The sequence below is a fragment of the Montipora foliosa genome, chromosome 9 (assembly GCF_036669935.1).
Source record: "Montipora foliosa isolate CH-2021 chromosome 9, ASM3666993v2, whole genome shotgun sequence".
NCBI lineage: Eukaryota > Metazoa > Cnidaria > Anthozoa > Scleractinia > Acroporidae > Montipora > Montipora foliosa.
Genome location: NC_090877.1, coordinates 40101057 through 40123607, shown reverse-complemented (window position 1 = coordinate 40123607; position 22551 = coordinate 40101057). Strand labels below are relative to the sequence as shown.

General features: G+C 39.3%; 3 protein-coding genes across 3 annotated transcripts in view; 2 read left to right on the top strand and 1 right to left on the bottom strand.

The window, feature by feature from the left end:
• Positions 1–1161: 1161 nt before the first annotated feature.
• On the bottom strand, positions 1162–11878 carry LOC137971265 (protein kinase C and casein kinase substrate in neurons protein 2-like). The gene is made up of 4 exons (XM_068818061.1): positions 10949–11878; positions 8240–8360; positions 5116–5240; positions 1162–3704 (listed from the first exon to the last, which is right to left on the bottom strand). The coding sequence occupies exons 1-4, from the start codon at positions 11740–11742 to the stop codon at positions 3419–3421; spliced, it is 1326 nt and encodes a 441-aa protein (XP_068674162.1). The 5' UTR covers positions 11743–11878; the 3' UTR covers positions 1162–3418.
• A 658-nt stretch (positions 11879–12536) lies between these two features.
• Positions 12537–19399, top strand: LOC137971264 (uncharacterized). Its single transcript, XM_068818060.1, has one exon. The coding sequence runs from the start codon at positions 13218–13220 to the stop codon at positions 16029–16031; it is 2814 nt and encodes a 937-aa protein (XP_068674161.1). The 5' UTR covers positions 12537–13217; the 3' UTR covers positions 16032–19399.
• A 1431-nt stretch (positions 19400–20830) lies between these two features.
• The window catches only part of LOC137970673 (apoptotic protease-activating factor 1-like), a 32360-nt gene continuing 30639 nt past the window's right edge, over positions 20831–22551 (top strand). Inside the window, exon 1 of the mRNA XM_068817201.1 lies at positions 20831–21281. Within this exon, the coding sequence (XP_068673302.1) occupies positions 20960–21281 (322 nt within the window). The 5' untranslated portion in view covers positions 20831–20959. The remainder of the gene's footprint in view (positions 21282–22551) is intronic.

Genomic DNA, 22551 nt, shown 5'->3' with positions numbered 1-22551 from the left:
TGTTATTTATTTGTTTGACCAGGTTACGTTTTGGCAGCTATTCAGCTGATGAGGACCTGCTATACCCACCCACCCATATACTCACAGAGGACAGCCACAATACCGGGAACTTCATCTCCTACTCTTCTCAAATAGTGTGTGGGTTCTTTAACGTCCCACAGGGAACTAATGAACATGGAAGATATTTGTGAGACGGGGCCTACGGTTTCTAGTTCTTATCCGAGAAGACTTGAAAGTCTAACCAATTACAAAAGCAGAACTTTCTCCTCAGTCATTTAAAGACCCTCGGCCTGAGTGTCCGGCCGGAGTCGAACTCACGACCTCCAGCGTGACAGCCCGGTGCTCAACCAACTGAGCCACCGGTGCGCAGTGCTTTAGCTTGCGTGACAGGCGTTCGAATGGGAAGGGAAAGGGAGAACAGACCATTTTACGGATATGGCGGCTCTTTTAAAATCCATTTTTTCAAATAGGGAAGATATCTGTACACAAACATTGCTTTTGTTAGTCAAATTTCCCAACCACAGAAACAAAAGACCTTTTCTTTTGACAGCCAATGGGGCTCTGGTTTGCACATTAATAACAATGGCTGACCTCAACGATATCTTCCCTATTGCTATTATGGGATTTTAAGGGGGCAAATTAGTATGCATTTGCCCCCTTAGAATCCCATAATAGCTATTTGAAACAATGGATTTCAAAATGGCCGCTGTGTCCGTAAAATGGTCTACGGCGAGAGAACGAAGAGAGCGTGCGTCTTCCTCGTCAGTTTCTCGCGGGTCCATGTCTTCCTCTCCCCTTCGAATGCCTGCCACGCAGGCTATCTTTTCTTGAACTCCCCAATTATCATGTTTGCGTTTTGCCACAAATCTAAAACACAGCTGGTCACATTCCACAGGTCACGACTAGAAGTCCCTGCACCTATGATGAACAACTAAGCCAAAAGTTTTCCCTAGACATGTAACAACTTAGGGCTAGGAGACTTATTATCTGCAGCACAGGGACATGTACACTGACCTGTGACCCGTCATTTGCGGTGTTTTAGACCCACTGCAGGTAGTATCATTCGAGGAGGTAACAGAACGTTTCGCCCCGCCGCCGGTTCAACCCAGCTAAGTTCGCCCCACAGTTTCGAGTTCGACCAATTTACCTAACCGCACATGATTTATGATCATTCCGACAAATCGATGGCTCTTTGGTCTGTCTCTAAAGGAAGACCCCTTTATTACTAGCAGCTTAGTTCAGCTTACAAATCAGTTTCACCCTAAACAATCCTTGAACTGAGCGTCAAGAAACATAGAATTGAAACTTGTATTTCTTTGTTTTTTTTTGTCCAGGAGGGCTTTCCAATATCTGGAGGTACAATGTGCATTACAGCTGAATTTACTACTCATAAATAGTACCTTTTGAACATGACATACCAAGCATAATTATTTAGTATCATCAAAATTATATATCGATTATTTTGTGCCATTTCAATTATCTCATTAAAAATATCAAACTATACACTTTGTGTCGAGATTACACGTTAATAATAAGCCAAACAGAAACAAACATTGTTGCCTTAGTTTAACCACCTGGGGCCAGTTACTCGAGGCCTGGTTAGCGCCAACTGTTGGTTAAGAGGTATCAAAACCTATAGCTTTCCATGGCATTTAATGCTGGTTGGCACTAACCCCGCTTCGAGCAACCCGGGCCTGGTTGTATAATGTTGTGTTACATTAGCTTGGGCCAGGCGTTCCACCTATTTATAACATTTATATTGTTGGAACTCATGCATGCATATATGTACAAGACATATCAATTAAATACAAGATACAATCTCACGTAAATAAATGTGTTGAAAGAAAAAGAAAGGAATGACTATAATGGAACTTAAAGGGGTTATGTCACGTTATTTTAGGGCGTTTCGGGGAAATCTTTAGTTAATCACGAGTTTAAAACTCGAAAATGGTGATGTAGAATTCTTTTACTGACAAAATTATCATTACATCACAAAGATGATTTTGAGCAAAACGACCTTTATCCAGGCGCCTTACAATAACCTCGAAAACCGTCCGACCGACTTTTTGCAAGATTACCTAAATAAAATCCGTTTCAATATTGTCCATCTGTGTCCATCCATGCTTTTCTTTCCTTTGTAGCATTGTTCAACAGTTTTAAGTGGTTATTGCGGCAATGTTCCATTCTACTTTTTGGGTGTCATGAAATTACATCATTTTGGTGACATAGCCCCTTTAACTACCTGATACTTCCATACTTTTTCAGTTTAACCATTCCACCCCCTTGACTACCAAACGTGGGGAAAATTCAAATTTTGCTGTGAGCTCTAGGCCTTCAAGAGAATCCACATTCGCATGGTATGAATGGTTGAAAAGTGAGAACAAAATTATATTGATTTACAGAGCAAAAAAAGCCACCCTTTCTGCTAAGTTACCTAAAAGAAACAAAATTACCAATGCCTGGCAATGAGTGATGAGTATGAATAATGATTATTTTGATTGACTTGGATTGATTTCCCACATGATTCAAGTGGTGAGCACCTAAAGTACGTGGGCGGGGAACAGCTTATATTTTTTTTAAATAACAATGATTATTGTCCTTGTTTGGATTTGCTTTGGATAGCAAGCTACTCACATTGTACCTTATAAGAATATCTACATGATCCTATAATTCTAGCAAGTCAACAAAACAGTGTTGATCGTTTAATATTATTTTCTATTATTGGGAGGAACAGTACCAAGAAAGGCATTTATGTTAAGGGTCCAGTCGCTCAGAGACCAATCAGCGCTCATCTGTGATTAAAGCCCAACAATGGTTTGAATTTTACCCATCCTAAGGGCTTTTTAGGATGGGTAAAATTCACACCATTGTTGGGCTTTAATCGCAGATGAGTGCCTACTATTGTTATTGTGCATACGTTCTGCACATTTCAAGATACTCGGGTTTCCTACGGGTGGTGCTTACTAATAGAGGGATGTTGTTGCACGGTTTAAAACTACACTTTATAATGCTTATATGCGTAACAATACTTGCAATCCTGGACACATCTGATCAATTACCAAATCAGTTTCACAGGGTGTGGAAAAATAGCTGAAAAGCTAGGTAGATTTGAGAACTGTCACGTCATTAAACAAGCAATAGTAGGCTGCTTTCCATTTGACAGAACTGACCAACCAGACCAAGGTATTTCAAAGGACTAACTCAACAATGCCTTCAAATTAACATATGTAGAGTATGGTATATACCGTTCAGAAGAATGTGAGAGTTATCATGCATGTGTTCCTTCAAACTGTTGCATAAAAAGTTTTCTTTGCAAAGTGACGTGTCTGGCCGGCCAGTTCTGAGAAAAGGAAAGTACCCTTAGCAACTGTCACCGGAATGCAGGAGGACCAATGTTATTAACACACCACCCTCTTTCTCACAATGGTTCGACATAAGAACCAGGAAAATGCCCCACTTTGCCCTGGAATCTTCCCTGACACCAGCCTTGATCATCTTGTGAGGAAAGCTGAGTGAGCACATCACCTTCTTTGAAATTTAACTCGTCATCCTCAATACCTTGAAAGTCGTACAATGCTCTGACTGGGATCCCTGCACCTTGAATGGGCGGTGGCTCAATCTCCCATTCCCCAGGGGCCGATGTATGATCACTGTTGCCTTCATTAGTTGTTGAGGTGTAATTGTTGAAGGGATTACTTTGAACCCTACCAATGAAGAAAAAAGAAGAAAGCAATGAAAAAATTAATGACACATTATTTTCTGGTTTTGTCTTATTGAACAACCCTCAGGTTTCCTTTGAATTGTATTGGGACACAAAACACACTGTTTTCTTTGTTTCCATTAAACTGCCTATCACCGCAACACACTTTTCCACTTTATTTATTCTCTGAATCGTCTCAAATAAATCGTGTTCTTTTTAGAACCTTTTCATTGAAATTTCACCTTTTTATTGGCTTTGAAAAATGGGAAAAGTTGTCCTACTTTGATCTATAACCAAACAATGAACGGCAACGGGTTTGATCTTGGATTGAAATCACCAACTGCTTTGCATTGAGAAAGTTCTTTGAAAACAGCGATGCAAATTAATTTGTGATTGCTCGGCCATTGATCAAAGTATGACCACTTTCCCCATCTTTTAAAGCCAACAAAAAGTGAAATTTCAATCCAAAGGTTCTAAAAACAACACAATGTATTTGTGCCAATTTGGGAGAATAAATAAAGTGGAGAAGTGTGATGGGCACATTAACCAAGTGTGTAATATGGACAAATTCTAAGTGGAAGTGATTACCACAGTTAATAAAGCACCTTCAGCAGTTGAAAAGAAGCCTGAAAAAATACAGGCTTGAATGGGTCTCAAACCCATTACTGTGCGATTGAGCTCTACCATCTGAGCCGTCCGCCCTCTAGAAGCTGGTCATTTGCAAGTTTGCATTACATTCTGTAACACAGGCAGAGTCTTCAACAGCTTTTTCAAGTGGTTATTTTTTGGTCGTAAGGCCGATTGCAAGTGCCTTGGGGGCCAACCCTCCAGGAGGTATGGGTCCCTTATAAGTTACTACAAATGAAACTCTTGGAAATGCTGTTTACATTGTTGAGATTGGAGAAAGAAAAGAAAACTAAACTAATTCCCAGAATGAAATGCCAACAGATCGATTATTCCATTCAGTAAGCAAACTAAGTTGATGTGACTTCTTGTTAACTTGAAGGATTTATTGCATGTGATTGTCTTGTGTCTCTTCAGCCCATGTCTTCTCGAGATCTTGAAGTCCAAAAAGAAAAAAAAGAGGCCAACAAATCCACAAATTTATAGCATAAAAGTATTGGAAGTGAAGTGGTAAACCACTGAGCGAAACATCCGGCCTCCAGCCTCAAATGAAACCCCTGAAGAGGTGAATGTGCGATAGAGAATATAATTATGACATTTTAGATATTGAACTGTAATGATGTCATTCTAAGTAAAAGTGGTCATTCATTTGAACAGTTGCAAGGAAGCCTGGATTTGTTTCAAAATTCTTTGCAACTACTCAAGTTCCTTCATACATTTCATACATAATTTTTCTATCACCACATGGACAAAATAATGCAGGAAATTAGACAAGACACTGAAATACTTACACATCATTTTGACGGGAGTAGTCTGTATTGTCTTCCATGTGATTCTGAGTCCCCGGATGAGGAGGTGCTGATGAATGATTATGTCGCATGATTGACGGCCGTCTTGATGGAATTTCATTGTATTCCTGAAAAATATATAATTTAAGTTCAGCTTTGTATGGAATTTTCCACTGCCTGATTGAAATGAAATTATATAAGTGAAACGTTTTTATCACAAATTAAAAGGCCAGGCAGATTTTACTCTGTGTAATGCCACACAATTTTACTTGTAAATGGGGGAAGGGGGGGGGGGGAGACAGTTTAGGAGTCAATGGATGACACTTTACTCTCACGGTGCCTCTCTCCTCCCAGGTGTATAAATGGGTCCCCGCGAAATGCTGGGGGTAGCCCTGCGATGGACTAGCATCCCACCCAGGGGGAGTAGAAATATTCCTAGTCGCTTCAAGTTAATGAAACCGGAGATAAGTGCTGGCTTGATCATGAGCCTCCTGGTTCGTAAGCAGAGACAATATGTTTCATAAAGATTAATAAATATTACTGATGGCCACCAAAAGAAGCCCTTGGAATAACTCATCGCTTTGTAGATCGCTGCATAGACCGTATTCATAAATGGCGGCGAAGTAATTATTCTTTTGTCTTTATGCTAATCATCCTAACTAGCTTCGTAAACACGGGCAAAATTCAAAAGAATTTTTGTTCCAAAGTGAGGCTAGTTAGGATGATTAGCACAAAGACAAAAGAATAATTTCTTGACCGCCATTTATGAAAATGGTCTATGGGGTGACATTCCTGAAGAGATGATTGAGTCGTCTTTTTGCAAGTGTGGAGTAATATGATCTTGTGTACGAAAACAACAAAATGAACTTGGTGATGACAAATCTTTCACAAGAGAACTGTTCGCTTGCAACTCCGAGTCAAAGTTTGCATAAAGGTTTCAGTATTTACAAGTGTGATGTGCCTTACCGTGGCTACGTAACAAAATTTTTTACAAATTGTCCGCCAATCAGGTTGTGTGAATTTGTTTGACAGTCACTCCTCCTTGCAAAGTTTGCAGTTGTAAGTTGAAAACCGTTGCATGGGTTGTTGAGTGGACATATTCAGATGTAATTGTCAAATGTGAAAGATTGTTGGGTGGCCACGGTAAGGCGCGTTGCACTGTAAACATTCTCGTGGATCAAATTTTCTTATCCAGAACATGATTTTTTCCATGTTAGTTTTGCAAGAATAATTCTCTGTTTTCTGCTACAACTTTTTTTTCAAAATGCAGTCCAAAATTGAGGTACGTATTAAACATGGGCATGTATCATTCACGGGTAAATATGGTAATAACCTTTGATATAATATTAATTAACCGTATAAATAGAAACTCACCCCTAAAAAGACCAATCGTAAAACTCTCTCTTAATCCTGCCTAGCTTTCCTCCCTACCTGACCTCTGCCTGTCTGTATCTGACCTTGTGAGTAAGTAAGCTCCAACAATCCATAGTGATCCAAGGTATGCACTACTGGATCTTTTACCCTGTTTTCTGTTGATCTACATGTATGTTCCCTATCTACCTGGCTCCACTTTGCGACATCTTTTATTTCCCAATAAACTGGCTCCATGGTATTGCTAGGCATACTCTATACAAAATCAGCTGCATCAGTTATGTAACAGTTTCCTTCTTCAAATTCTCTATCTCCTACTTTTTCTTAAGCTAAACACAACAACATCAATGCAGAAATGGGTTTATCAACTGAGTTGATATGGTAAATTGATCTTTGAAAGATGATAAGATAAGAGCCCTTCATCTGAGCAAATTGAAGCCCATGTCACCAAATCATGCCAAAGGTAATGTTGTTGTTGTTGTTTACATTACTGTTATTTCATTCATAATATTAACTTATGATGAAATTGCATCTGTTGCTCTTAAAGTCATGAACAGGACAAACAGAAATGGGAAGAGCGTGATGAAATTAGTAAGAGTGTCAATTTTGAGGTCACTGACATTTAGGTGAGAGATTTTACAGTGATTTCAATGCTTAAAAAAATAACTGAGGTTTATATGGAAAACAGCCACTTTGCCATCCAGCACAGAATTCTTTAAGATATTTCAAACTTTCAAACTGCTATAAAATTACGCACTTGAACATCAGTGGCCACAGAATTGACATTCTAACAAATTCCAGGGTTCTTGCTAAGTTTTTGCACATGAGGTAAAAAACCAAAAATAGCAGGTAACTTTGTTACCTGCCCCTGCACAGGCTAGCGAGCTCAAGTCTTAACTTGACGTTCGTATCGATCGCTGTCGCGTGCCAGCGGCTGCTAAATTAATTTAATACTCAGCAAAAGGAAAGTAGGTTATGCTATTTCATTGATTTTCACTCACCACCGCTTTTCTGACGCTTTGGTTGAAAACTAAACTCCAAAAGACCTTTCTGTCGTTTTCCACGCGTGGATGCCAGGTTGTAAATGTTTAATAATGGTTATGGGGGGTTTCCCCTGGCCGCGGGAGGAATGAGAAGGAAACATGGTGGACATCGTTTCGACAGATGAGTTGGCAAAATCAAGCTGGATTGCTTTAACAAATGGTATATTTTCGAAGCGATAACATGTGCCAGATATCTTCACAGGATTAGTTGGAGGGGGAAAAGCAATATTTTCCCATAAACGCAATGTAATTTCACCTTTTAACAACAGACGAACATTCGTTGGATAATTTCGGTAAATACTTCAGTGAAACAGCCGGTAACATTTACTTGAACAGCTGGTAAAAATAACCGGTTACCGGCTCTTAACAAGAACCCTGAAATTCCATCTCTTTTTTTCCATTTCTGGCATCTTTTGTGTACCACAACCATTCTTTATGATTGACAAGGTCACATGACACAATCATCCAAAGGGCCTATTGGACTAATTGACTAGTTGCAGTTAGTGACCTTGGAAACTTGCACTGGTGAAACCTAGTTGCAATTTGGAGCCCTACATTATGGGCATGGTGGAAGGCAATTACAGTTCTCATCCCTGTATCAATCGCAAGTGATGAATATCATAAAGAAGTTAAACCTGCCTAGGAAATAAACAAGACAAAATGCTCTAAATGAACCCACCCCTGCTCCTCTGAAAAAAAACAAGACATTTTACCTCAAATATTGGCCAGTTCTGCGGCATGCCTGTACCATGGTTTCGTGCCCACCAATCCAAGTCAGCTTGAGAGTCTGCTTTTTGGAAAGTTAAGCTCATGTTGACAAAAATACCTGAAAATCTGCAATAACCAGGTAAAGAACAATAATTAATAACAACAATAATTAACACTTAACAATAATTAAGTATTAGAAAAACTCTAGAGGCCTGGCACACCTCTGCTACCAAGCATGCTGACAATAACTCTAAGCCGATTCCTAATCAGTATAGCATTCTTTTTAAACAATAGCCACCTTTTTTCATACTTTTACTCTGTTCTTTTTATGACTTTTATCTCGCCTTTTCTGTATATATTTCACCAATTTACATTCAATGTTTTATCTGTGGAAGGCTGTAGATCGACAGCCAAAAGCTTATATTCCTTTTCAAAATTTTTAGCCAGAGAACATTTTTTAGTGTATTTTAATATGTCTCATCTTGGCTGCGCTTCATTTAGCTTGACGAGCAAGAGAGGGAATCAGCATGAATCTTAAAAAATGAACTGAAAGAACCTTGGTTATCCTAAAATGGTGTAATGGAATGCTATAAATATTTAACAGACAAACAAAAAAAAAAAAAAAGATCAAACCAGTGACACCTAAAGCACCCCAAAGTGACGAGAAAAATCACCTGGCCGCACTTGTTTCAAGGGTGGATAGTGCTATCTACCAGTTGATAAATCACTATCCACTGGATAACTCAATTGGTTTTACTAGTGTTTATCTGCCGGATAGTGATTTACCAGGTGGATACTGTTATCCACCCTTTGAACAAGCGAGGCCTTGTGTTAGAGTAAAATCTTTCAAGTCTCGTTCTTGCATAGGGAAGGGTTTTAAAAGGGGGACATAGGTTTTAAGTGGACCACGATGATGTTAAAAATTTTAATATTGCTGTGATTTCCAGGAGCTCTCAAAATGTGCCATGTTGAACTGTATACCTATGCCAGGAGTCACTGGTTGAAATTCTACCAGGAAAGTAACAAAACAAGAAAATGTCCTTTATTTATACACAAGATGAAACTTATATGCTTTCAAAGATGGAAAAAGTGGTTACACTTTGATCCATAACTGAGCTGCAATGAAGGGGAATGAGTTTCATACCGGGTTGACATCACAGACTGCTTTGCTTTGTATTTTGCTGGTTCTTTGAAAAACAGTGATGCAAAATAATTTGTGGCGTCAACCTGGTATGGAAACCCATTCCCCTTCATTGCTCGGTTATGGATCAAACTCTGACCACTTTTTCCATCTTTCAAAGCAAATAAAAAAGTGAATAGGCCATTTGCAAACAAACTGGTCATATGACTGATAACAATGAATTTTATTGGTGAACTTAAAGTTCAGACTTTATAAATTCCAGAAATGGAAAGATTGTGTTTGTCTTAGCCAGAATATAAGTTTTCAGAGAAATAACACCCACTTAAGGTAAAGATTTTATGACCATTTAAGGATTCGAAAATTCCAAAGAAAAATACAAGGATTTTTATGAAAATCACTGAAGCCCACCAGTGGCTCAGTTGGTTGAGCATCGGGCTGTCATTTCACCGAAGAAAAGTATAAATATTAAGAAATTTAGGTCAAAAATAAGAACATGTCTCTAGTCATTAGATGTGATGTTGCCTATTGGTAACCGCCATAATCCAAAAATTGACACCAAAAAAATAAGGCTTCTTATATATCGGTACCCAGACTGGTAAATCTCTACAGGGAGAAAGACAAGAGAAATTTTACTAGGTTTGCTTTTGCAACTCGTGCCATGGAGTGAGGGTATTTGCAAATACTTTAGGGAGCCACCTTAATTAACCCTTTGATGCCTAAACCGCCATGACTTAATATTTTACTCTGTCTAACGCCAGATGTTTTACTCATCAATGGGGAACCCCCAGGAGTCAATGGGTTAAACGATATATACTTACAAAATCAGCATGGTGGCATATTTTGACCTGCTCGTTTTATTTTTGGAAAACCAGCAAAATCATTGTGTTTATGAAAAAAGGTAACGGAAGGGCCTATTCCAAAGGTTCTGAAAACAACAATGTATATGCGAGAAAAAATAAAGCGGCAAAATGTGTTACGGTGATAGGCACTTTAATTATTCTTTTGTTTAGCTCATTGTTTTAGCTCTTTGGTGTTTCATTTACGTCATCTTTGAGAAATGGAGGACGAAGACCACCCAGAGACCAGTGCAACAGACAAATCATTAAATTGAAATTAAATTTAAAAATTGACTCTTTGGTCAAATCATCTTATCAAGTATCGGTAAAAACATTTTCAAACACCTATGCCCAAATCGAACAGTCGACTTTATCTAATCAAAGCAAACAAAACTCTGAAATAACCTTTGTTGACTCCTAATATGAGAGTAAATTAAATCCTTCATATTTCTTACAGCAGCGCTCAATGAAGTGGAACAAATTAAGACACTTCCTTTGCCGAACACCCGGTCGAACAGAGGAAATACCAACCATTACTTGGAAGACGAAAGGAGTAAAATGCATGCATGACACATAGAGTTCATGAGCAATCGAACAAAACGATGAGCAAGAACGAATGGAAATGTACAAAACGAGCAATGCGGCGAGATCAATCACAGCGGGCAAACAAATTAGCTCAGCTAATTAACTTACGTAATTAAAAACCGCACGACAGATGAAAACAGGTTAATACTTACTCAGGGCTTTGCGATATGTCTAAACACTTGTGATACTGAAAAAGAACATCTTTGAAAAAGCCCAGCCGTTTATCTTCGTTTTCCTGACACCTTTCAAATTCGTTTACCATGTCTCGTTCGTATTGGGAATTGTAACTTGTGATTTCGTCCAAGCGCAATTCATACTTCTCTCGACATTTTTCCATTTCTCTTTTAGCCTTTTCTGTAGCATCTTGCAACTTTTTCAGCTTGTCAGCTGACTTCTCGGTATCATTGCTAGCGTCATTTTCCAATCTCGTAGCCTGTTCCACGTTCCTCGCTGCATTATGAAAAGCTTTTTTCGACCGCTCAACTTTGGCCAAACGCTTTGCCCAAGGCTTTTGAGCTCTGGTAAAACCTTCCTCGGCTTCTTTTGTTTCTTTCCATTGAAAGATGCCCTTGTGGTAGTTTTCAATCTTCCACTTTTTAATGGATTCGTAGACTTCGTCCATAACTTTGTCACGGCACAACATGTGAATGTCCGCTCTGGACTCTGCCTCACTCACACATCCTCGCATAGCACCCTCCATTGTTCCATATTCTGGACCGCTTTTAATAATTTCCTCCCATTTCTTAGACCAAGCTTTTAACTTGATGGCATACTTAGCTTCTATTTCAGCTCGTTCGGCTACAAGTTTCATAAATTCATCACACAATTTTGCGCCATCATCAATTCGCTTGACTGTTCGTTTAAAATTTCCGACATCCCAGAAACTGTCACTCGTAGCGCTGTAAAGGTTATCGTCGGAACCTCTCGGAGTTTCACGCATTGCCATACCAACTCGTAAGGCTATAACGATGACCTATTCTAATCCCAAAAAAAACACCCTTTCTCGCATTTTCGTATTTATTCAACTGTAGTTTGTTCTGAAGGAGTGGAGAGGATGTTACAATTCCAAAAGCACCCGCATGCGCAATAACTTTTGTTTGCACGCTGGCTGGCTAGGAAACGCGGGCATTTTTGGTTTTTTTTCGTGAAAAAAGGTCACTCCTCTAGCCATGCTTGATTGCTTATAAAAGTATGGAGCAGCAAAAATTTTGGGTTTAGCACCTGCAACTAACGATGTTTTCTTTGACAAAAAACAATCCTGAGGATTGTTCCTACCAGTGTATTACCGACATTCGTTGGGTCAGAAAAGGTTATCTCAAACTGGTTTAAGGCTGGTACAAGTCACGAAAGAAACAAGGTTGAATATTCCGAAATGCTCGAATACTACAACTTGCAAATCAACGAAATTTTAACTCCTTTTAAAGCTTCGTTCATAAACCTCTGACATGGGCTGTCTTGATACTCGTTTGAGGAAGGGCTACGAACTTTAGAAACTTAAGTTTTTTAATCGTTGCATTTTTGCATGTCGCGACCAATGTTATTTTTGCAGTGGCGTCTTGTGATACGTGATCATAGCATACACTGACAAAGGTTAAAACGCCACTGCTACTTAAAGAAAAAAATCCCTTGTAAATTATACATTTCTGTAACCCCAAAAGGATGTTTCGGTTAATTGACTTGTAAGGCCCGCCTGAGGATAAAAGAAATTTGAGCTAAAACCATCACGAGTTTTCGGCCAAAATTAATCATGTTTCAGCAAAGGATATTACAAAATTGCAATTGTTGTTATAATCAAAAAATCACGCCGATAGATTTGAACATCCGGCTCGAAGAGATGTAAACTGATAAACAAATACTTCGTTACATCTTGGTGTCAAAAAGAAACCATCGAAGTGCAAACTATCACGCTCTATAAAACGTCACATAACCCAGCCTGTGTGATCCCTGTTTCCTACGATCGGCAAATAAAATACCTCGGCAAACGAAAGCGTTGGTTGCAGAAAGAAAGAAACGAGACCAGCTGATGCTAAATATCTTTCATAACCAGTTTTCCTGTTACCTGTTCGAATTGTAGACATGACATGTGACAAGTTTATGTACATCAGCGCCACTCACACAATTAACAATCGCGTCACACCCCGGTTTGGGATCGAGGCTGGTCTCTTCCCGAGGTTTCAAAATTTGATTGACTGATTCCCAATATGGCCACCTAGACGCCGAAATCGTCTGTTTTCAAGACCTTTGTACTTCTAACCCGCACACCATAAGCAAACAGTAGCTCTCTGAAGGTTTGCCTTTTGATTTAGTCGTGTAAAAAACGGATACGTTTCATCGAAAGACCTTTTCATTATCGCGTGACGTAGTCCTGCTTTCTGCGTGTTTATACTTTGGATGGTTTGATATGCGATATCTTGTGCAAAAATGAATAGCGAAGCTAATGACAGTACGGATGCAGCAGTGAGTGCCGAGGACGTAGACACCCTGGAATCCATCGGAGAAACTTCAGGCGAGAGTCGAACTGACAGAATTCGAAGGTTGAACAGAGAAAGGCAGCGTCGAAGGCGCGAAAAACTAAGGATGTCACGCCAGAGTGAAGCGCCATCGACAACTGGTAACGACCCGAGCCATGATCTTGAATTGCTGTCCGAGGGTTGTACGATTGTTGAAGTGACGCTACCACTGAAAGTTGAGACAGAAATACCTGAAGAAGCGGATAAAACAACTTCCAAGCCTACAAGACCGAAAAGATCGACGAGAACACGTCAAAAATCGAGAAGAGAAGCGGCCGTAGAGCAAACTAAAGTGGACACGGTGTCCTCAGCAAACAACGCCATTTCTGCTCCTCAATGTCACGACAACAACTCGAAATTTGATGGCACTTCAGACGAAAGCACTGTTCTCGTCGTTGCAAGCGAGGTAGAAGTGGTCGATGAAAAGCCTCAAGAAAACGGTACCGAAGAGTTCACTGAGACGCCAGAAAATAAAACTGACGGAAAGAAAAGGCGACTACGCGAATCCGCGAAGAGTCTAGCTGAAAAATCAGTCGAAGAAGTCGAGACAAAACGAGTTGTACGAGAGCGAGAAAAGAAGAAAATGCATGGATTGCTAGATGAAGTCACGGCACGTCGAGAAAAACAGCGTGAGTTAAAAAGAAAGCAGAAAGAACGCATGAGCAGCGATCAAATTGAAGCGTTAAGAGCGAGATATCGTGAGTGGCGGCGAAAACGAAAGGAAACCATGACAAGCGAGCAACTTGAGATAATTCGCAAGGGAAATCGCGAAAGACAGCGAAGGCGGCGTGAGCGACTAGGCATCAGAAAGCGGTCAACAGCTCCTCAAGCGAAAGGAGCAAGCGAAGCTGTCATACAAGGTATAAAAAACAAACAGCAAGCACAGATTATTAAACCCGTGGAATCAAATCTTAGTCCAGAGGCGAGCCTTGTCGCAGCCGTAAACCAAGTAGCTTCGCTAAACAGTGTTGAGGCGGCCGCAGCGGCAGCCGCTTTGGTTCCTAATCCTCCTCGCATCGAAGGTCCTGTTGCTGTTACAGTGGAAGTAAACCCAGCAGCTCCTGGCGTGGCGCCTGCAGTAATTCAAAACACACAGACTGTGGCTCAGCCACCTTCTTCGGCTCCTCAACTTGTTGGTCTTCCCGTCACATCAACAAATGTAACACAAGGTACCTTACCTCCAGGGCTGTCTGTATTGGGCCCTCAGGGTACAATTTTACAAGGATTGCCTCCCGGATCTCTCTACAGCATGTCAATGCCTGGAATTCAGTTGCCTGGGATTCCTGCAACTGCTGGCCAAGCATTGCCAGGGATACAAGGTAACACGGTGGCTGGAATGCCATTTGCAGGTATGCAAGGGCTTATGCAAGGTATCCCTGGCCAGGGCACATTTTTATCAACATCTCAAGCTGGTGTCCTTCCTGGTATGCAGACATTTAGCAGCATGGCCCCGACCATGACCAAGGATGGCCAGATTTTACACAGCATTTCCACACTTCTTCCTTTAGCTCCAGTGCAGGGAATTCAAGGAACTGGTCAAGGTGTGGCATTTTTGGCACCAATGCCTATGGCAGGACCTGCTGGTCAAGCATTTCAAGATTTGCGTGGCACCGTTTCTGCGCCAATCAGGACCCATAGTCCTGGAGTGGGTACAGTGGTTGCATCAGTGCCAATTGCAGACAGTGTGACGGCAGAAACAGTTGCTGTGGTAACACCAGGAGATGGAGCTGATGATACTGGACTAGATCCGAAAACAAAGAATTCTACCTCCCCTAAACCTAGAGGAAGGAGAGGTCGTAAAAGAACAACCTCTGCTGCTGAGATGCTAGCAAACCTGAGTAATCTTCCTCCTACCAGCACACCAATGTCCACTATGTTGTCAGCTCTTGCTTCCCAAGTTAGAGAAAACTCCCAGCCTCCAGTAGTTGCAGTTGAAAAGAATGGCGAGCCCCCTGGTAAAAGAGCTGCATTTGAGGCCACACAGGTTGCTACAGCAAAGATAACAGCTCCTGCACAGGATTTAACCCAAACATCAGTAGCTGTTGGAAATGAAGCCACTGTACGAGCCAATGTTGTTACTTTGCCAGAACTGCAACCTACAGGGACATTCCCTATGTCAAACTCTGGAGCCAAGATTCCTCACATGAGTACCTTCCTGAACACCATGGGTGGTAATCCAATTCCAAACATGGCTGTGCCATTTGCTACTGCTGCTGGCCTTTCAAGGCCAATCAACACATTTCCACCTAACATTCAAGGTGCACCTGGTCAGTTATTCACACCGAGGGTGTCAGTTGCTGTAGAAACCGAAGAGATCAGAAAGACAACTGTAGGTACAAACACTGAAAACAATCAGCAAGCACCAAACAACTCAGCAGAGCAGGCAGCTGTTATGTCGTCTATAGGGACCATGACTGATTCATTGTACAAAGTCTCTGTGGGGACAGTAACAGGACAGACTATTGAACAGCCAACGAGTCAGGAAACACAACTTCAAAGTTCAAATATTGTGGAAGAAAGCATGGCTGCTGCTCATGCAGAAATCAACTCCCAGAAAATTAATCCAAACAGTGTCTCTCAAGAGATAAGTCCAGTGGACTTAATTCAGGTGGCACTAAACCCAGAGCAGATGGAACCAGTTGTAGTGATACCAGAGGATGTAGTTGAAGAAGTGGTAGAAGTAACAGAAGTGGCAAAGATTACTCCCATTGGAGAAGGCATGTAATACAAAAGAGCCATTTTGAAGAACACTCAGGACTTGGTGGTAAAATTAGCTTGGCATGTTACGTCTTTGTAGAACTAACCATTTATCAGATATTGCCAACAGGTCTTAGTTAATCTTTGAGTGCATGGAAGGTTTAATTCCTAGAAGTGTTTCTCTGTAGTAGTCTGTAACTTAAAATGTTTTATTTGGAAATGACGATTTGCCATGTATCGGCATATGAAATTGCCATATTAATAATAGTTATACTCTGAGATTCTCATAGCTCATAGCTATGCAGTTTTTGACTAATTCCACACCTTTGGGTAGGGGACGAGGGAAGATTGAAGAGGCTGGGGGAGATGTTTCTCTGTGTATATGTATTTACATGAACAGTCCTCTTCCCAGGTGTATTTTTAAAAAGCATTGCTATATTTTTTGGTGGCTTAAATGTAAAACAGAGGTTAATATCGTGAATTTTGGTTGAGTACAGGGTTAGGGTTATGTTTCAAACCTTCCATGCATCGAAATAATGTACCCTTAATTAGTGTAAACTGGTTATGTTTGGTAAGCCATGGTTGATAAATGGTTAGACCACTGTTTTTGTTTGGCAAATGTAAAGTTCCAGCAGAGACTTTTAAAGATTATTTCAGAACAGCAAAACCAGCATCCAATGCTGTGACAATATCCAGGAAATGGTATGCTAATTGAAAGCCCTTAAAAATATTTTAGTATTTGAACTGTTTCTATTTGGTCCTGAAATGAGCACCTTGCTACATATAGGTTTCTATTTGTCACAAAACACTGTGACTGTCCATTTATGCATTCGATATTTACTTTTTATGTCTCTGAAGTCATGTTAACCTGGTTTCAACTCTTTAAAGTGGTGAAAGTATATGATAAACACTCAGAATAGTTCTAGTGAGAAATACCCACACTTAACCTGTTAACTTCTCCAACATTGTCGGATTTTAATATTTTTAACTTAATGCACCATTATGCGTGTCATAAATGAGTGGAAAAATACTCTTTTTTTCACTAAATTAGTGTACATTCTTGACCTATTACTACACACCCATGGATATATACAAATCTGATTTAGTTGTAAAGCAGTTCTCTTTGTAGTTTTGCTCTATTCTTCTGAGGGACACCCTAGAGATAGAGTAGTTTAATTTTGCCAAACTGTTTACCACTGTCTATTGGGTTAAAAAGTTGCATTTATTATATCTTATTTTGTAAAGGCTAGGAGCTCAGAAATGTTTTAGATTAACTTTTACCTAATAATTTCCTTTAGCCTGTCATAATGTGCATTTTTGCGAGGGCTGCTCTACTTCAGGTTATTCCAAACGAACTTTTTAATAAGAAATACGGCAAGGATTTGATGATATTATGAAAATTATCTTAGTTTGTTGTGCAAATTGACTTTGAATTTTATAGTATCCTTGATTGTCAGTATAAGTATTTGTTGTCTATAAGACACTCATATTTAAAGCTTATTTGCATAAAGAAAGAGGACTTTCTTACTACTTTAAATTCCTTAAATGTTGGCTAAATGATTAAAACTGATCAGAGGCTGAAACTGTGCCTGGATATTTAAACTGAAACGACATTGCAACTGGTGCTTATTTTACCACAAACCAAGTTATTGGTAAGTTAAATCCCATGGGAACAAAGGGAATGTTTACTTTTTATGGTTAGTGAGGGCAAGATGGTATTAAAATGTTACAAACAAATAACCATTATGGAACTTTGAAACCAAAACAGTTACTTTACAAAAATAATGGTCATACTAATTTTACAGTTATTAAGAAACTGCTAGGGCTCTCTGTAAAGAGCTTGAAGTTTCTTTCTGCTTTTTGAATACAGTGTTAGCTGTTATGCTGTAACTTATGGCAATAATAATTATTATACTATATTATATAGCACATAATAAGCATATTTTAGCAGATTCTATTCCACTGCATGCCTATATGAACTAAGTCCAAATCATTTTTTTAAACAGAGGTTTATTGGGGTTAAATAAGTGTGCTTTGAGGTGTTTTGTAGTTTATCTTCTGACAGCATGATTTAAGAATGTAGGAATATTTGTATATTTTATTACATAGTGAATGTGAATGGATAAGGGCTTCGCTTATCGCTGGTTTTAGGGTATGTTTGCATGTCTCAGTCACTGAAAATGAGAGTTTTGATAGCTTTATTCTGGTCAACTTAAATGTTGATCTATATTAAAGCCAGGCTCTTCTTTACAAAGTGTTTAAGTTTCTGAAAACATTATGTATGTCTGAGAACGTTTTCAAGAATTTTTCAAGATAATTGTAGATGGAAGAAACCTTTAAAATACTACTGATTTAGATGCTCAACTTAAAAGGTTGTAGGAAAATTGAAAACAATCAGGTTTTTCCATTTTAATCAGAAAACCATGAACATGTCAATGAGATACATTTCTGTTACTGTGTTGTTAAAGAATCAGATTATGCTATTCTAAATGTCTACCTTCAAATCAATTTGTTTTCTGTTGACTTGTTCAGTCTGGAGATGAATGAATCAAGCCTTCCTTGAGAAGTACTGTTTGTTTTGGCTTTGGGTATTCCAGAATTACCAAGTAGCTTTTTTTAAAGGAAATGTCATGATGGTGTTCTTGTTTTTCTGATTATTTTTGAAGAATCTTTGAAAATATACTGATTTAATTTGTTTGTGATGCTACAGTTAACTCTCCTTTTACACATCTCGATTACAGTAGTAAAGACATGTCCCCATGACATAAACAGCATAACGTTGTTAAATTGTCATTGTCGGTTAAGATGGATCATGTGTTAAACCAAGTTGCATCTGTTTCAGAGAGTTAACTGTATGCAAGTGTATTAAAAAGAGACACACAGGTTTCATTTTGCTGCAAGCAAAGCCACACTCGTGGGCAGATACTTAGAAAAGGAAGAAGTAATGGTTCAATTCCTACTATTGTATCATTAACATCTCAGTCACAACATGAATAAATGTATGCACAGAAAACTGAACTTGATGCTATTATTCTAGTCAACTACATTATTGTAGGAGTGCATGAGCACTATTTTACTCAATGGGCCTATTTTTTGTAATAGATTGTTGTGTCTTAGTGCTTTTTATATTTCTTTGAACCGTCAAAGAAATGTTTTTATCCATGACCGTAACATTATTTGTCAATAATTTATTGGAATAGATTTCAATTACATCTAGTTTAGTCAAAAAGTCATCTTTATCCTTAAATGATGAAGCTCATATTAATTTTGTAAACATACTACTTCAGGTCTCATTGTGACGAGTGTTAAAGACTGGATTGTTTATTCATTTATGGAATGCATGATTTATTTTACAAAATGAATGATTTAAGTAAACAAAATAAATAATTGCATTTATTAGTTTGTTTTTTGTTGAGGGGGTTTTTCTTTGTGAGTGACAGCAGGGAAATGAATGTTACACTTTCACCGCAGAATTTGTGATGTTTTTTCGCAAACGTCTGGATTTTACAATGTTATTCCCTTATCACATTGTTACCCTTTTTTTTTATAGCCAAGGAATTAAATTGGTCCTTAATTAATTAAAGTACCAAGAAAGCTAAAAGTTCCCCAGAACAAAACATGGACAAATTAATTTACACGTCTGAATTCTGTACCAGTTCCCTGCTAGCAGATCAAGGTCTCCTTTCTTTTGCGTTCACTGGGCTTACAAGTACCGGAAAACAGACCTCTGGCCAAGGAGACCTTGATCTGCTAGCAGGGAACTGGTACAGAATTCAGACATGTGTAAATTAATTTGTCCATGTTTTGTTCTGGGGAACTTTTAGCTTTCTTTTTTTTTATACCCCAAGGAATTAAATTGGTCCTTTCTTTTGCGTTCACTGGGCTTACAAGTACCGGAAAACAGACCTCTGGCATGGGTCAAAACACACTTTGATGCAACTGCCATCCGCAACCTGGGACGTCACTCTTCAAACTGCATTCTCCATGATATGTTTGCGGACTGTGACTGGAGCCCACTGTGTCCTGCGCATCCCTTTACAGTAATTCTGCTCTTGTTTGCTTTTGAAGAATCACTTGAGGAATTGGTTGAGCACTAAATAACCGCTGTGCATGCTGAACATAGTGAATTTTGACCCATGGCAGAGGTCTCTTGTACTCGTCAGCCCGGACAATGCAAGAAGAAAAGAGACCCTTGCTGGCAGGGAACTGTGCCAGAGTTAGTCCAGTAAGAATGAAGAGTAGCAACTGTATTTTCCCCGCATTGTGGAAGGCTACGTTGGAATCAATGCAATCAAATCAATATTACCAAACAAGCAAAAACATTTGAAGTCCATAAACTGTTAATAGTACCACATGTAGTAGTGGGTAGCATTCAGTTTATCCAGCCAACTTCATAAACAATAAATGGATATGGAAGGACATGTTTCTTATACTGATATTAACCCTTTAGTGCCCAAGGGGTCTCCCTTTGACGAGTAAAATCGTCTGGCGTTAGACAGAGTAAAATCTATAAGTCACTATTGGGCATTAAAGGGTTAATTTATCACATTGCAGTGTTTACAGGTGTTCATGTGGCTTGGTGGCAGAGATTTTGTGCTGTGAAATCCCTGCTCCTAGTTAAAATTATAAGAAACTAAAAAATAATTATATAATTTTTGCAAGTCCAAGCATTTTGTGTCGTTTATCGAGATAAATGAATATGGAAGGACACGTGAAGAAGAGCACGTGAAGACTTGTTAACATGAAAAGAATGGGGGAGGGGTAACTAGAAGCTTGTGCTAGAAAGATGGCCCCCTATCACACCCCACAGGAAACATCGAACCCTGCGCAGTAACGCATTCCCAAAATGGCCGGAAGTTTTGACTCCAAATTAACGTCAGGCACACTAAATTCTATTTTCATCGCTTTACTTTGCTAGAACCTTGTTTTGTCCAACATCGCGTACTTCCTGTCAGCATGCTTGAAAAACACAGACATTTGCTTTTGAAGTTTCGGCAAGAGATTGTGGACGATTTACTTGTAGACGATGTCCTCTCGTTTCTCCAGAGCAAGTTCATTCTTGACTCTGAAGATGCAGAAGTTATTCGAGGCGAAAAAACGTCCCGTCGACAGGCAGAAAAACTCCTGGACATTATTCCAGAGAGAGGATATGAAGCCTTCGAGCATTTCCTGTCGACTCTTAAAGAAAACTACCCTCATCTAGCGAGATTATTACTGGGTAGTTCGAAGGAAGAGCAAATCGTTATAATTCGGGAAACCGTGGACTCTCCTTTGCAATGTAAGTATGCGATTTTGCATGTTTTTGGTCTTTCAACCAGTAATTCGTTGTCTCACATCGGGTAATATTCACCGAAATATACTAGCATCAAGCTGAAATAATGGATGTATTGGAACAGATAGCTGATGAGAATTATTGAAAGGCAGCCAATTCGCGTAATTTGAACCTCAGTTAAGGGAGTGTTCCAGCCGTTGTTCTCGTGTTCTTTGTCTTGGTGGCTTGTGTAATTCGCAGAGTTGTTGTCCATGACAGGACCCTGAGGTCGTTATATCGAAATTTTATTATTATAATTTGTCTTGCGGTAATTATTGATTTCAATACACACAGTACATGTAGTACATTTTAGTGTAGATGCCCATATGCATGTGGACCTTTGAACTATCTATAGTTGTTTGTATGGGAGATGCATGGTTACATTAAAACCCTGAACAGACTTGCACCAGTAATTTACTGTTTATACTTTATGTCATGCTCCAATCCTGGCTGCACTAGACCTGAGATTTCTGGAGTCTCACATCTTCAGATCCAAAACAGCAGCTCTTTTCCACGTGTAAAGGGTAATGGGTGAAGGGTGAAGGGTGAAGGATAGAGATTTCTACCTAACGGTTGTCGTGACTCATTTGTAAGATAAATTTCATCTTCAGCACTTTAATTTCTTCAATTTTCAACAACCTGACCCACGACCAAAGAATTACCACAGTAATATTACCTTTTTGCTTTCATTTCACCGATATAATGTTGATCGATGAAATTAACCCTTTAAGCCCCGAGGGGTTCCCCATTGACGAGTAAAATCGTCTGGCGTTAGACAGAGTAAAATCTTTAAGTGCCATTTGGCACTATCGGGGCTGAAAGGGTTAAGCACGGATTGGTTAAGATTTAATAGTCGAGAAAATAATCCCAAGCTAACAAGGGCAAGCTACTTACGGTGACCATGCAAACAAAAGAATAAAAGAAAATTTAAAACAATTGTATCCGATCTTCGTTGGTAAACTAAAGGAACAAGATCGAAGAAAGAATGCAAGAAAAAAAGTCATTAATACGAGGGATTCTGGGTAGTCAGCAAACCAAGTAAATTATATCCCCTGCCAACAAGATGTAACTTAAGTGACAAACACATGGCTAATTACCACGTTCGTTGCAAAAGCCCATTTTTGTTTTGCTCTCCTTCAAAACAAATCTTCCAGCGAAACTACTCAAATGCCACTCATTACCATCTCAGTGGTTTTACAAGAGGACTCTTTTTCAAAAAGGAGGTGAACGGCAACTC